Here is a 14,200-nt window from a genome sequence, read left to right on the forward strand (position 1 = left end):
CATTAGAGCATCAGTAATGGATGAGGAGCAGATAGTTAGCTGCAATGCCCCTTGCGGTCAAGTCTCAATAATGGCTATTTGGGTGCCTAGGATCCTATTGACCGAACCCTCAAAAGGAATCCACACCTTCAGGAGAGGAAGGGAGGACAGCAAGAGAACTGGCCGGGCGAGCAAGTTGAACAATAAAAACAAGTAAATGTATGACTATTGTGGCTTGTGTGTCAGCCTTCTCCCTGGAGTGTCACGGCAGATCATCTGATGTAATCCTGCTCACTGTCGAGCATGTTTTTCATTTGGCTAAAATAAATACAATTATTGCAATTGTTTCCTTTCAACAGCCGAACCCCCACCCTTTAAAAACGGATACTGGCCTTTATAATTCAAATATCTTTTAATTGTGAGTTGCTTTTCTGATAGAAATCAAATATATACCAAACACTACACATATCAGCATGAACACCGAGAGTTTTTTTAAAGGATATAAAAATCTCATGTAAAACAATCTATAATCACTGAATACAGGTATTAGTATCAAATACCTACATCTGAAAATACAGTCTATGCCACTTATTGCGTGTTACATTGGAACGGTGTCTGACATCACACACAGTTGCTAGGCCCTCCCCATATCACCCACTAGTTCTGTTACCATTTAGGTTTTTTTTTAAAAAGGTGTTTTGCCCGTTGGTAATAAATGTAACTTCAGCTCTGCTTAAGGTTTGATTTATTTTTTAGTTGCTGCAACACTTACTTATTTTTTTTTTTGATTGGTGTAATGCCTGTGAGGTATTTTTCTTGTATTGCTTGGAAAATGAGATGTACAAAAAAAGGGACAGAAACACATCTAGTACCAATTAAACTTCAGACCGTGACATTTCAACAAATTCTTTTGTTTACCTCCCAGCCGCCTTCGCACAAAGTTTCAGCACAGAGCCCTCCCAAAAAAAGTCACTTTCGCCAGTGACGACACACGCAGAAGGCTATTAAAAAAGTAACGTAGAGAAGTAACAGAGCTTCAAAGATAGAATGTGTTCTTGCATAATTTTTTTTATTACAACAATACGTATAAATACTGTCGCAAATTCAAAACATCAGCAAAACACCTTAATTGAAGTTTTCAGAACTGGCAACATCATCATAAACTATTCCCACACATACCATTAAACTACTTTTAGACATACTAAGCATCTAATTATTAGCGTTTTCCTCGTTTCTTGCCTTCCACGTAAGGCAGGGGGCACCCAGCTGAGAGGACATGCGTGAAATACAAAGTCACGCAAGCAACGCATCTGCGTCCCTTCCCAATTAGACAAGGGTGCAAAATGACCCTTCTTTTTTTAATATATTACAGCAACTCAATTCTTTTACCCGAGTGGCTGCAGTTAAGTAGCATGGACTGTATCCTCAGTCAAACCTGGTCAATTAGCCCAAGGCTACATATTAAAACTGTAACTTACTGAAATGAATGACAGTGGACATTTGTAACGCCACGATTTTAATGGCTACGTGATTTTTTTCCCCCATCCAAATAACAAGTGTTGAAAAAACGTTGGCAAGAATTTATACAAATGCTTTTGAGAATGCTTTTCCTATTTAACCACACCAAGTACCAGCAGGTGCACTTAACTAGGTAAACGATTTTCAGAAATGTTTTGTTACTGCAGCAGTCGATTGAAAATTGACCGAAGGTAGCACTGAATACCTAAAGCCAGCTGCTTCACAATTCAGTCCTCGAACACATTACTTAGGCCGTCCGATCTAAGTTATAGAAAATTACACTCAAAAACATGCCGCAGTGCAAGAGTTCCAGATTGGTACGCAAGTATTAGAAAGCACTGAAACCGAAACTGAAGAAGGCAGCCCGACTTGCCAGTGTTAACACTGAACGCCCAGGACTGAAGTTGTTGAGACGCTGTCCATTGAACCGTTGAGCACAGGAGTGAGTAAAGGAAGTAGGTCAGCCGGCACTTTAGTGGGATTCGCCGTTTACTGATCCTTCCCCCCTGGGCGACGATGACCGGGACAAGCCTTTCTCTGTGTTGTCGGAGCTGGAGCTACTCAGGCTGTGCTGGTCGGCAGTGGTACTCGAGGTAGCGGTGGCCGCTGGGGCTGACCGCGCTTTCTCCTTAAAGTCTGTGATAATGACTGTCAGGTCGCCCACAGTCACTTCCAAATGCTGCGCACTGCTTCGATCCACATTTTTTAACCTTGGCCTAGGAAAACGGGATGAAGGCAAAATTAAACATGAAAAAAGTACACTTCAAAGACCTGCTATCATTTACAAACATACAAAAATGACGGGCAGGAAAAGACCAGCTGGTCTATCAATCCAGGCCCACGCTCAGGATGCCTGGAGCAATGTGACTAGACATTGCCTACCCCCCAAAAAGTACTTCATTGGCTGTAAAGTGGTTTGGTATGACCTGAGGTTGGGAAAGGCGCTATATAAATGCAAATCTTTCTTTTATGTAATCTTCTGGGAGAGGGGGGGAAAAAACCCAGAAAAAATCCACAGCCAACAAAAAAAATCTGGAAACTTCATCTCCCATCCCCTCAGGTGATCGAAACCAGTCCAAGATATCGCACTAACCATGCATTGGTTAACTGTTAATCCACTTACCTTCTATATGATGTGACCTCTGTCCGAGCCAACAACCGGTCCATCTCCATCTTTAAGGCTTGTAGAGAGTCAGCACCCACCACACCAGCCAGAGGCTCACTGCTCTCTGGGAAAAGAACCACCACCTAACATCTAGCCTATTCCTACTGTTGTGTAGTTTAAATGCAAGTCCCCTGGTCCTCCCCATTCTGTCAAACTGATATAATCCAACACCAGGCATGTAATCCAACCCTTAATTTTCAGAATTACACGTGATGTAGCAGGGCTACCAGGTTTATTCTGTTAGTTAGTTTCTAAAGATCATCAGAAGTTAAAAAGGTTTACCACCAATAATCCAACATCTATTCCATTTGTAAATGTTATTAAACAAGAACCTTTCTACAATCAACCAGCACAAAGGGATGTGCTTGCTACTGCCATCTCAGACAGTGTGTATAGTGCTCAGAATAAATTGTAGCCAGGATGTACCGACTCCCTCAGAGGCTCCGTGGATTACAGTGGCGAGTAGCTGAGCCAAGCATTCAAGTTCCCAGATTCAAACCCTGACCTGTGCCGAATTTAGCTGGGCTGGGGGCGGGGAAGAGGAACAGGTGCTACGACTAGCCTCCACCCAAGGTGAGGATAGGGAAAGTGTGAGCCAGGTAATCCACTGACTAATGCAGGGGACAATGGGAGAAGAGGTTCTGGGTCTGCTGTGAAGTTCCTTGTAATTCAAATCAAATCAACTTTTATTGTCATTGTTAGTGCACAAGTGCAGTACAACGAAATGTAGGCTTGCGGCTCCCGAGAGTGTACATTTAGATTAAGACATTTAAACATTCAACATACATTTGGCTTGTAATACATTAACATAAGCATAACCATAATAAAGTGCATTGGCAGATGTGCAGGCTTTAGAGTTTATTTGTGGAGTTCAGTAGGATGACAGCCCTGGGAAAGAAGCGGTTCCTAAATCTGGTCGTACGGGTGCGAATGCATCTGTAGCGTCTCCCAGATGGCAGGAGGGCGAACAGACTGTGGCTGGGGTGGATAAGGTCTTTGATGATGGACCGTGACCTCCGTAAACAGCGTTTCTGGTATATGTGCTCTATGGTCAGTAGCCGGTAATGCGTTGGGCAGTTTTGACTACCCGCTGCAGGGCTTTCTGGTCATAGTAGCTACAGCTGCCATACCATACTGTGATACAGTTTGTCAGGATGCACTCTATTGTGCAGCGGTAAAAGTTAGAGAGGATCAGGGGTGACAGGTTACATCCCTTCAGCCTCCTTAGGAAATATAGGCACTGCTGGGCCTTCTTCACCAGAGAGGAGGTATTGAGGGACCAGGAGAGATTGAATATCCAGCTGATGCTCACAGCTGAAAAATCAGCACTTGGTCAATGTATAGGAGGGAGATGCCCACCTATGGAACTATATCCCAGGAAAAAATGAATACCATCAGCAGGTGAAGGGAAAGCAGGGAAGAAAATACTGCATTTCACACAGCCCATAAGAATCAATATAAACTGCATTTTACACAGCCCATAATGATTCATATAAAGTACGGCACTAAAGATCAGACTTGTGGCTCTTCTCTGCAGTGCCTCCAGCACTTGAAAATCTTCTGTTTCTGTGTGACCAGAATAAACCTCCCGACTGCACTGCTCCAGATAGGAAAATAGAGCACTGTGGTTGGGGCTTTTTGCCTGCAACAGCAGTAGTCAAGAGCTTGCCAAGTTGATGCAACATCCTCCCAGAGATCAAGAGGTACAACACAAGTGTACTTATGGTGATCACTAGAGAGTACTGCTGCACACACAGATCTGGATGAGAGAGAATGATTGGGAAGAAACACACAATTTGAAAAACGCATAAGGGATTATTTTCACCTAGAAAAAAGCTAAGCAAGATTTTGTTATAGAAATATTTTTGACCAAGAAAATCTTTGATAGAGGCATATCCTGATGTATTCCTTTTCACTGCAAGACCTGCATGAGTCGTAAGATAGCCACTTCTCACGTATGAAAAAGTGATGGGTTTGTTTGGGCCTAATAGTCTTTTCCTGTGCCTAAAAGCTATCGTCTTGTAAGCAACGAGCACAAGGTACGTCAAGAAACTTCGACTGCAGCATTGTTAGAACAACTGACACAGGAGACTAACGCTGTTTATAACTGAACAAGCCTCAATGTTGACCCACAGGATCCCTTCAAAATTGTACCGAAATGGAAAAGCCAAGACAACAACCACAATGTGCATTTATTTAACACCTTTAATGTAGAAAAAGGTCTTCACAGATGAGTAAAAAGAATACTTCACAAGCCTTTGAGGGGGAGGGTTAGGAGAAGCTTGGTCAAAGAGATTGGCTTTAAGAAGGCTTTTAAAGACAGCAAGGGAAATAGCGAGATGAAGGAGAGTGAAGGGAGAGAGGATGCATAGGAGTTGAGAGTCAGAGGATTGGAAGACACCTAAGTGGACATAAGACTGGAGATAGTTGTTAAAGTAGGGTGGGTGAGGCAGTGGGGGATTTGCAGATGAGTACAAGGATTTTAAATTTGATATTTAAGGGGAAAGGTAGGTCAGGTGCAGGTCAGTGAGGACTGGGGTGATGGGCGAGTGGGGCTTAACTTCGGTCAGGATGCAGGAGCCGGAGTTTCAGGTGATTTGGAATTTAGAGAGGTTGGAAGTCAGGAGGCTGGCAATAAAGACATTGGAGAAATTCAATCTTCAGGTGTAGTAGGCATGGCCAAAGTTTTCAAAAGCAGTGGGAATAAGGTGGGGCAGTCAGACAATAGCTTGAAGTTGATAAACGTCTCGGTTGTGGATAGAATATAAGGTTTGAAGTTCGGCTTTAGATCAAACAAAACACCAGAACTTTGCTCGCCCTAAATGAGCAGCTAGGTAGGGTGATGGAGTCAGTGAGAAGGCAGTAGAGATTTTGGAGGGAGCCAAAATGATGGCATCAGTTCAACTGGAGGCATATCCGCAACTTGATGCTAGACAGGCAAGTCTGACTTTACAGAGGCAGTCATGGGGTTGAGTGAGGTGGTGGAGAGGGAGAACTGCCAGTCGCTAGCTTACATTTGGAAGTTGACTCCAAATGTAAGCTGCATACAGGTACAGTAGCAGTGAATCACAGAAACCCCACAGTGCAGATAGAGGCCATTTCGGCCCATCGAGCCTGCACCGACACATATCCCACCCGATCCCCATAACCCCTACACCAACACATATCCCACCCTATCCCTGTAACCCCACGTAATTAATCCCCCTAACACTAAGGGTCAATTTATCATAGCCAATCAACCTAACCTGCACATCTTTGGACTGTGGGAGGAAACCGGAGCACCCGGAGGAAACCCACGCAAACACGGGGAGAATGTGCAAACTCCACACAGACAGTCGCCCGAGGCCGGATTCGAACCCGGGTCCCTGGCGCTGTGAGGCAACAGTGCTAACCACTATGCCACCGTGCTGCCTTCACCCTCACACATACCTGATTTGTTGACATAGTGGCTATGTTACTGGACTATTAATCCAGGGGCCTGGACTAATAATCCGAAGATGTGAGTTCAAATCCTACCATGGCAGTTTGTGAATTTGAATGCGATTAATTAAATAAATCTGCAATAAAAAGCTAATATGGTGACCATGAAGCGATCGGATTGTTGTAAAAACCCAACTGGTTCACTAATGTTCTTTAAGGAATTAAACCTGCCGTCCTTACTTGGTCTGGCTTATATATGATTCTGACCCACAACAATGTGGTTGTCTCTTAACTGCCCTCTGGAATGGCCTATGGCCTAGCAAGCCACTCAATTGCATCAAACCACGACAAAAAAATACAATAATTAAACCAGACGGACCACTCAGCATCGATGTAGGCATCAGATTCGGACATGACAAAGGCCCAGTCGACCATGCAAAATCCTTCTCACTAACATCTGGGAAGAGCTGTCTCACAGACTAGTCAAGCAACAGCCTGACATAATCATAGTCACAGAATTATAACTATCAGCCAACATCACCATCCCTGGGTATGTCCTGTCCCACCGGCAGGACAGACCCACCAGAGGTGGCAGCACAGTGGTATACATTCGGGAGGGAGTGGCCCTGGGAGTCCTCAATCTTGACTTGTGGCATCAGGTGAAACATGGGCAAGCAAACCGCCTGCTGATTACAACCTACTGCCCTCCCTCAGCTGATGAATCAGTCCTCCTCCATGTTGAATACCACTTGGAAGAAGCACGGAGGGTAGCAAGGGCACAAAACATACTCTGGGTATGACTTCAATATCCATCATCAAGAGTGGCTCGGTAGCACCGTTACTGACGGAGCTGTCAGAGTCCTAAAGGACATATCTGCAAGGCTAGGCTTGCAGCAGGTGGTGAGAGAACCAACGCGAGGGAAAAACCTACTTGACCTCGTCCTCACCAATCTATCTGTCATAGATTCATCTGTCCATGACAGTATTGGTGGCAGTGACGACAAAGTCCCACCTTCACACCGAGGACACCCTCCATTGTGTTATGTGGCACGACCACTGTGCTAAATATGATAAATTCAGACAGATATAGCAGCTCAAAACTGGGCATCCATGAGGCGCTGTGGGCCATCAGCAGCGGCAGAATTGTATTCCACCACAAGCTGTAACCTCATGGCCCAGCATAACCCTCACTCTACCATTACCATCAAGCCAGGCAGCCAACCCTGGTTCAATGAAAGTGTAGATGAGCATGCCAGGAGCAGCACCAGGCATACCTAAAAATGAGGTGCCAACCTGGTGAAGCTACAACACAGAACTACATGCATGCTAAAAATCAGAAGCAGAATACTATAGACAGTGCCAAGTGATCCCACAACCAATAGATCAGATCAAAGCTCTGCAGTCCTGCCACATCTAGTCGTGAATGGTGGTGGACAATTAAACAACTAACGGGAGGAGGAGGCTCCATGAACATCCCCATCCTTAACGATGGCACGTGGATCCAAAAGACAAGGCTGAAGCGTTCGCAACAATCTTCAGCCAGAAGTGCCGAGTGGATGATCCATCTCGGCCTCCTCCTGAGGTCCCCACCAACACAAATGCCAGTCTTCAGCGAATTCGATTCGTGATAAAGAAACAGCTGAGCGCACTGGATACAGCAAAGGCTATGGGCCCCGACAACATCCCAGCTATCGTGCTGAAGACATGTGCTCCAGAACTAGCCGCACCCCTAGCCAAGTTGTTCCAATACGACTACAACACTGGCATCTATCGGACAAAGTGGAAAATTGCCCAGGTATGTCCTGTCCACAAAAAGGACAAATCCAATCCAGCCAATTACCGCCCCATCAGTCTACTCTCAATCATCAGCAAAGTGATGGAAGGTGTTGTCGACAGCGTTATCAAGCGACACTTACTGACCAATAACCTGCTCACTGATGCTCAGTTTATGTTCCGCCAGGACAAATGTTGCCTGTAATTTCTTTTGGGTGCATGGCCCCTTTAAGGGCCTGTGCGGCCCCTTGACATGTTTGCAAAAGCCGGTCCCGGGTTGTGCGGACCAGCAGAGAGCTGCGCAGCAGCACGGTTATGCAGCTTACAGGGAACGTTGGCCAGGACCACTCAGCTCCAGACCGCGTTACAGTCTTGGTCCAAACATGGATAAAGGTGCTGAATTCCAGAGGTGAGGTGAGAGTGACTGCCCTTGACATCGAGGCAGCATTTGACTGAATGTGGCACCAAGGAGCTCTAGTAAAGCTGAAGTCAATGGGAATCGGGGGGAAAACTCTTCACTGGCTGGCGTCATACCTAGCACAAAGCAAGATGGTTGTGGTTGTTGGAGGACAACCATCACAGCCCCAGGACATCGTTGCAGGAGTTCCTCAGGGCAGTGTCCTGGGTCCAACCATCTTCAGCTGCTTCATCAATGACGTTATCTCCATCATAAGGTCAGAAATTGGGTTGTTTGCTGATGATTGCAGAGTGTTCAGTTCCATTCGCAATTCCTCAGATAATGAAGCAGTCCGTGCCCGCATGCAGCAAGACATGGACAACATTCAGACTTGGGCTGATGAGTGGCAAGTAACATTCATGCCACACAAGTGCCAGGCAATCACCATCTCCAACAAGAGAGTCTCTAACCGTTCCTTGACATTCAATGGTATTACCATCGTCAAATCCCCCGCCATCAACATGGGGTCACCATTGACCAGAAAATTAACTGGACCAGCCACATAAATACTGTGGCAACAAGAGGTCAGAAGCTGGGTATTCTGAGGTATGATTCACCAAAGTTATTCCACCATCTACAAGGCACAAGTCAGGTGTGTGATGGAATAGTCTCCATTTGCCTGCATGAAGTGCAGCTCCAATAACGCTCAACGCCATCCAGGACAAAGCAGTCCGCTTAAACCACCTTCAACATTCACTCCCTCCACCACTGGTGCACCGTGGCTGCAGTGTGTACCATCTACAAGATGCACTGCAGCAACTCGCCAAGGCTTCAACAGCACCTCCTACCACCTAGAAGGATAAGGGCAGCAGGCCCGTCCAAGTTACACACCATCCGGACTTGGAAATATATCGCTGTCCTCCCCCTCTAACAGTACTGTGGGAGCAGCTTCACCACACGGACTGCAGCGGTTCAATATATCGCTGTCCTCCCCCTCTAACAGCACTGTGGGAGCACCTTCACCACACGGACTGCAGCGGTTCAATATATCGCTGTCCTCCCCTTCTAACAGCACTGTGGGAGCACCTTCACCACACGGACTGCAGCGGTTCAATATATCGCTGTCCTCCCCCTCTAACAGTACTGTGGGAGCAGCTTCACCACACGGACTGCAGCGGTTCAATATATCGCTGTCCTCCCCTTCTAACAGCACTGTGGGAGCACCTTCACCACACGGACTGCAGCGGTTCAAGAAGGTGGCTCACCATCACCTTCTCAAGGGCAACTAGGGATGGGCAATAAATGCTGGGACGTCCACATACCCTGAATGAGTAAATTAAAAAAAATTCCGAGACAAAAATAGGGGTGTTATGTTTGAGAAGAATCAGACAACGGGCAGGCATTTTGTTTTCACTCTCTTGGGTCACTAAAAAACTGGACTGCTCTCAATGAGCCTCGATGATAGCAAACAATCTGTGCAAAATCAATTTAACAGAGGCTTAGGGTTACAACCTGCTTTGATGGACATTAGCATCAAGTGACAAATAATGAACCTGCCTTGTGCATTGCAAAAACGAACCCCTTAACACTGCAGTAGAACTGCTTGTCATTAGCACTGGAGGCAGTTCAGAGAAGGCTCACGAGGTTGATTCCAGAGATGAAGGGGTTGACTTATGAAGAAAGGTTGGGCCTATTCTCATTGGAGTTTAGGAGAATGAGGGGGGGGATCTTATTGAAACATACAAGATTCTGAAGGGGCTTGACAGGGTAGATGCAGAGAGGATGCTTCCCCTCGTGGGGGAATCTAGAGCTAGGGGGCATAATTTCAGAATAAGGGGGCACCTATTTAAATTGGAAATGAGGAGGAATTTCTTCACTCAGTGGATCGTGAATCTTTAGAATTCTCTTCCCCAGAGAGCTGTGGAGGCTGGGTCATTGAATACAGGAAACTTTGGCCCAGAACTTGCTGTCGGGGGCTTGCCGCGCGTGCAAGCCCCCGATATGCACTTACCCGGCGCGCCGACATCTGAAACCTGGCCTGCAGTGGATTTCCTGTCAGTGGCCCGGTTCTGATGTCGGCGCGCTGTGCTAACCTGACCCAGCGGTGTAGTTAGTGCGATGTGCCGGCTGGGATCAGGTGAGCACTGTTCAGCCAATCAGGGGAGGGGAAACTTCATTCATAAGTTTGAGAGTAAGAACTGTCAAACTCATGAAAAGTACTGCACCCCAAAACACTACTTAAACTTTAAATAAAAATTTAAAAAACATCCCAATCATTAAATTAAGTATAAATAAGTTTAAAAAAATAATTGAAACAATAATTTTTTTTGTTGAAAAAAATAAATTTTTAATAAAAAGGGTCTAAAACTAAACTTACCTTATTGTAGATTCTTTAAAATAATAAAGCTGTGGGAAAAAAAATTCTAAATTGCACTAAAACACCACTTACCTGTAAAAATAAATACTTACGTGTGCTTTTTACAAGCGTAAAGACCGGAGGCCTTTACACATGCGCAAATCCCCCAAAACAGAGGAAATCCAAGACGCACGCGCTGCCCCTACAGCGCACGCGCTAGCCTCTTCACCTCTTGGGTTAGAGGAGAGGAAATGCCGGTTTTCAGCGCATGCACTGTGCATGCTGAAAACCGGCATTTCCTCCGGCCAGACGCGCGAGTACCCCTTCCGTACTCACGCGTTTGGGGAGGAATTACTGCCCCTTTGTGTTATCCGGAGGCTAACTGTCCGGAATGCTCGAGCCACCGGCAAAAATCAGGAGCCGTTTAGTTAGATTTTTTTTTCTTCTCGTTGCTTTTTTCTCAACAGTCAAGCTCTACAAGGTCTCGCTGAAGCTGTTGCTAAGCTACAGAGACGCTTGGACTGTTTAGAAGCTGTTAGGGTTTGTTGACAGATACGGAGCTCAAAAGCTTCCGTATGTTTCAACATCAGCGCTGGTATGTCCGGCAGTTTTGAGGGAACGGCATCAGCTCGGTCCCGTCGGTGCCGGATAGCACAAAGTTTCCTGTATATTTAGAGATAGACAGATTTTTGAAAGGTAAGGGAGTCGAGTGTTATGGGGAGCGGGCAGGGAAGTGGAGTTGAGACCAAGATCAGAGCAGCCATGATCTTATTGAATGGCGGAGCAGGCTTGAGGGACCAAATGACCTACTCCTGCTCTTATGTCCTTATGTCTGTCTCAAATGTGAGCCTGCGATCAATATGCTTAGAGTCATACAGCACAGAAAGAGGCCCATTGGCCCATCATGTCCACGCCGGCCATCAAGCCCTGTCTATTCTAATCCCATTTTCCAGCACTTGGTCCATAGCCTTGTATGCTATGGCGTTTCAAGTGCTCATCTAAATGTTTCTTGAATGTTGAGGGTTCCTGCCTCTACCACCCTTTCAGGCAGCGAGTTCCAGATTCCAACCACCCTCTGGGTGAAAAAGTTTTTCCGCAAATCCCCTCTAAACCTCCTGCCCCTTATCTTGAAACTATGCCCCCTGGTTATTGACCCCTCTACTAAGGGGAAAAGTTCCTTTCTATCTACCCTATCTATGCCCCTCATAATTTTGTACACCTCAATCAGGTCCCCCCTCAGCCTTCTCTGCTCTAAGGAAAACATAGCTGAAGCGCTCCAGCCCAGGTAACATCCTGGTGAATCTCCTCTGCACCCTCTCCAATGCAATCACATCCTTCCTATAGTGTGGCGACTAGAACTGCACACAGTATTTCGGCTGTGGCCTAACTAGCGTTTTGTACAGCTCCATCATAACCTCCCTGCTCTTATATTCTATGCCTCGGCTAATGAAGGCAAGTATCCCATATGCCTTTTTAACCACCTTTTCTACCTGTCCTGTTGCCTTCAGGGATCTATGTACATGCACACCAAGGTCCCTCTGATCCTCTGTCCTTCCTAGGGTCCTACCATTCATTGTGTATTCCCTTGCCTTGTTAGTCCTCCCAAAATGTATCACCTCACACTTTTCAGGGTTAAATTCCATTTGCCACTGTTCTGCCCATCTAACCAACCCATCTATATCGTCCTGTAGCCTGAGGCTTCCCTCCTCGCTATTTACCACTCCACCAATTTTCATGTTATCTGTGAACTTACTGATCATACCTCCTACATTCATATCTAAATCATTAATGTACACTACAAACAGCAAAGGACCCAGCACCGATCCCTGCGGTACACCACTGGACACAGGCTTCGAGTCACAACAACAACCTTCGACCATCACCCTCTGCCTCCTGCCACTAAGCCAATTTTGGATCCAATGTGCCAAATTGCCCTGGATCCCATGGGCTCTTACCTTCTCTTGACCAGTCTCCCATGCGGGACTTTATCAAAAGCCTTACTGAAGTCCATGTAGACTACATCAACTGCACTACCCTCATCCACACATCTAGTCACCCCCTCGAAAAATTCAATCAAATTGGTTAGACATGATCGCTCCCTGACAAAGCCATGCTGACTATCCTTGATTAATCCTTGCCTCTCCAAGTGGAGACTAATTCTGTCCCTCAGAATTTTTTCCAATAATTTCCCTACCACTGATGTTAGGCTCACTGGCCTGTAATTCCCTGGTTTATCCCTACTACCCTTCTTGAGTAATGGTACTACGTTAGCTGTCCTTCAGTCCTCTGGCACCTCCCCTGTGGCCAGAGAGGTTCTGAAACATAGGAAGATAGGAGCAGGAGTAGGCCATTCGGACCTTCGAGCCTGCTCTGCCATTCAATGAGATCATGGCTGATCATTCAAATTCAGTACCCTGTCCCTGCCTTCTCCCCATATCCCTTGATCCCTTTAGCCTTAAGAAATATATCCAACTCTTTCTTGAATATATTTAATGAACTGGCCTCCACCGCCCTCTGTGGCAGAGAATTCCACAGGTTCACCACTCTCTGGGTGAAGAAATTCCTCCTCATTTCAGTCCTAAATGGCTTACCCCTTATCCTTAGACTATGACCCCTGGTTCTGGACGCCCCGGCCATCAGAAACATCCTTCCTGCATCTAGTCTGTCCAGGCCTGACAGAATTTTATAGGTTTCGATGAGATCCCCTCTCAATCTTCTAAACTCGTGAGTATAAGCCCAATCGACACAATCTCTCCTCATACGTCATTCCTGCCAAAATGTGTGTCAGAGCCCCTGCAATCTCCTCCTTTGCCTCACACAGCAGCCTGGGATACATCTCGTCTGGGCCTGGAGATTTATCTACTTTTAAGCCCGCTAAAACCGCTAATACCTCCTCCTTCTCAATACTAATTTGTTAAAGTATATCACAATCCTCCTGCCTGATTTCTATGCCTACATCGTCCTTCTCCATAGTGAACGCAGATGCAAAATATTAATTTAAAACCTCACCTACATCTTCCGGCTCTACACACAGATTGCCAATTTGATCCCTAATGGGCCCTACTCTTTCCCTGATTATCCTCTTGTGCCTGAAGGGTTCTGCCAAGAATGACCAAATTTAGAGCAAGAAAGTCTAATTTGTTTATAAACTGGTGAAGAAAGGACACTGTACACGTGAGCTATAAAGTGGAACATCATATTTGCTTTTGATGTAACATTTATGTCAAAGCGTTACCTTGTTTTCTTGAGACCGTTCTTTTTACTGACAGTTTCTTTCTCATTCTTTTCCTTCTCTCCCTTGTCTTTTTTCTCTTTCTTTGGTTGTGTGGGTGACGCAAACTGTTGGGTTACTTGCTGTGCCACCAGCTGAGACACCGGGCGAGGCTTCCTAAAATCAACATAAAACATTGCAGTATTATATTTTGGTCTTAGTCTTCAAGGGGACAATTAGAAAGTCAATTTAATATAGTCATCTCTCTCTGTTAAGGATATACACTTGAAGCTTCAGAACTTAAGACAAAGGATAATTCAATATCATATATGGTCACATACAAGACAGTTCATGTTCAAGACAATGCACCAAAGATCCACA

At 45.7% G+C, this 14,200-nt stretch overlaps 1 protein-coding gene across 4 annotated transcripts in view; it reads right to left on the reverse strand.

Moving 5' to 3' along the window:
- Nucleotides 1-372: 372 nt before the first annotated feature.
- yaf2 (YY1 associated factor 2) overlaps nt 373-14,200 on the reverse strand; it is a 196,653-nt gene continuing 182,825 nt past the window's right edge. For all 4 annotated transcript variants that reach the window (XM_086008689.1, XM_086008685.1, XM_086008686.1 and 1 more), the window contains 2 exons: nt 13,844-13,996; nt 373-2,213 (listed from right to left, as the gene is read on the reverse strand). In XM_086008689.1, coding sequence (XP_085864815.1) covers nt 1,970-2,213; nt 13,844-13,996 — 397 coding nt within the window. In that variant the 3' untranslated portion in view covers nt 373-1,969. The remainder of the gene's footprint in view (nt 2,214-13,843; nt 13,997-14,200) is intronic.

Source organism: Somniosus microcephalus, chromosome 16 (genome assembly GCF_052327205.1).
Source record: "Somniosus microcephalus isolate GS21.2 chromosome 16, FLI_Smic_1.0, whole genome shotgun sequence".
In the NCBI taxonomy this organism is placed as follows: Eukaryota; Metazoa; Chordata; class Chondrichthyes; order Squaliformes; family Somniosidae; genus Somniosus; species Somniosus microcephalus.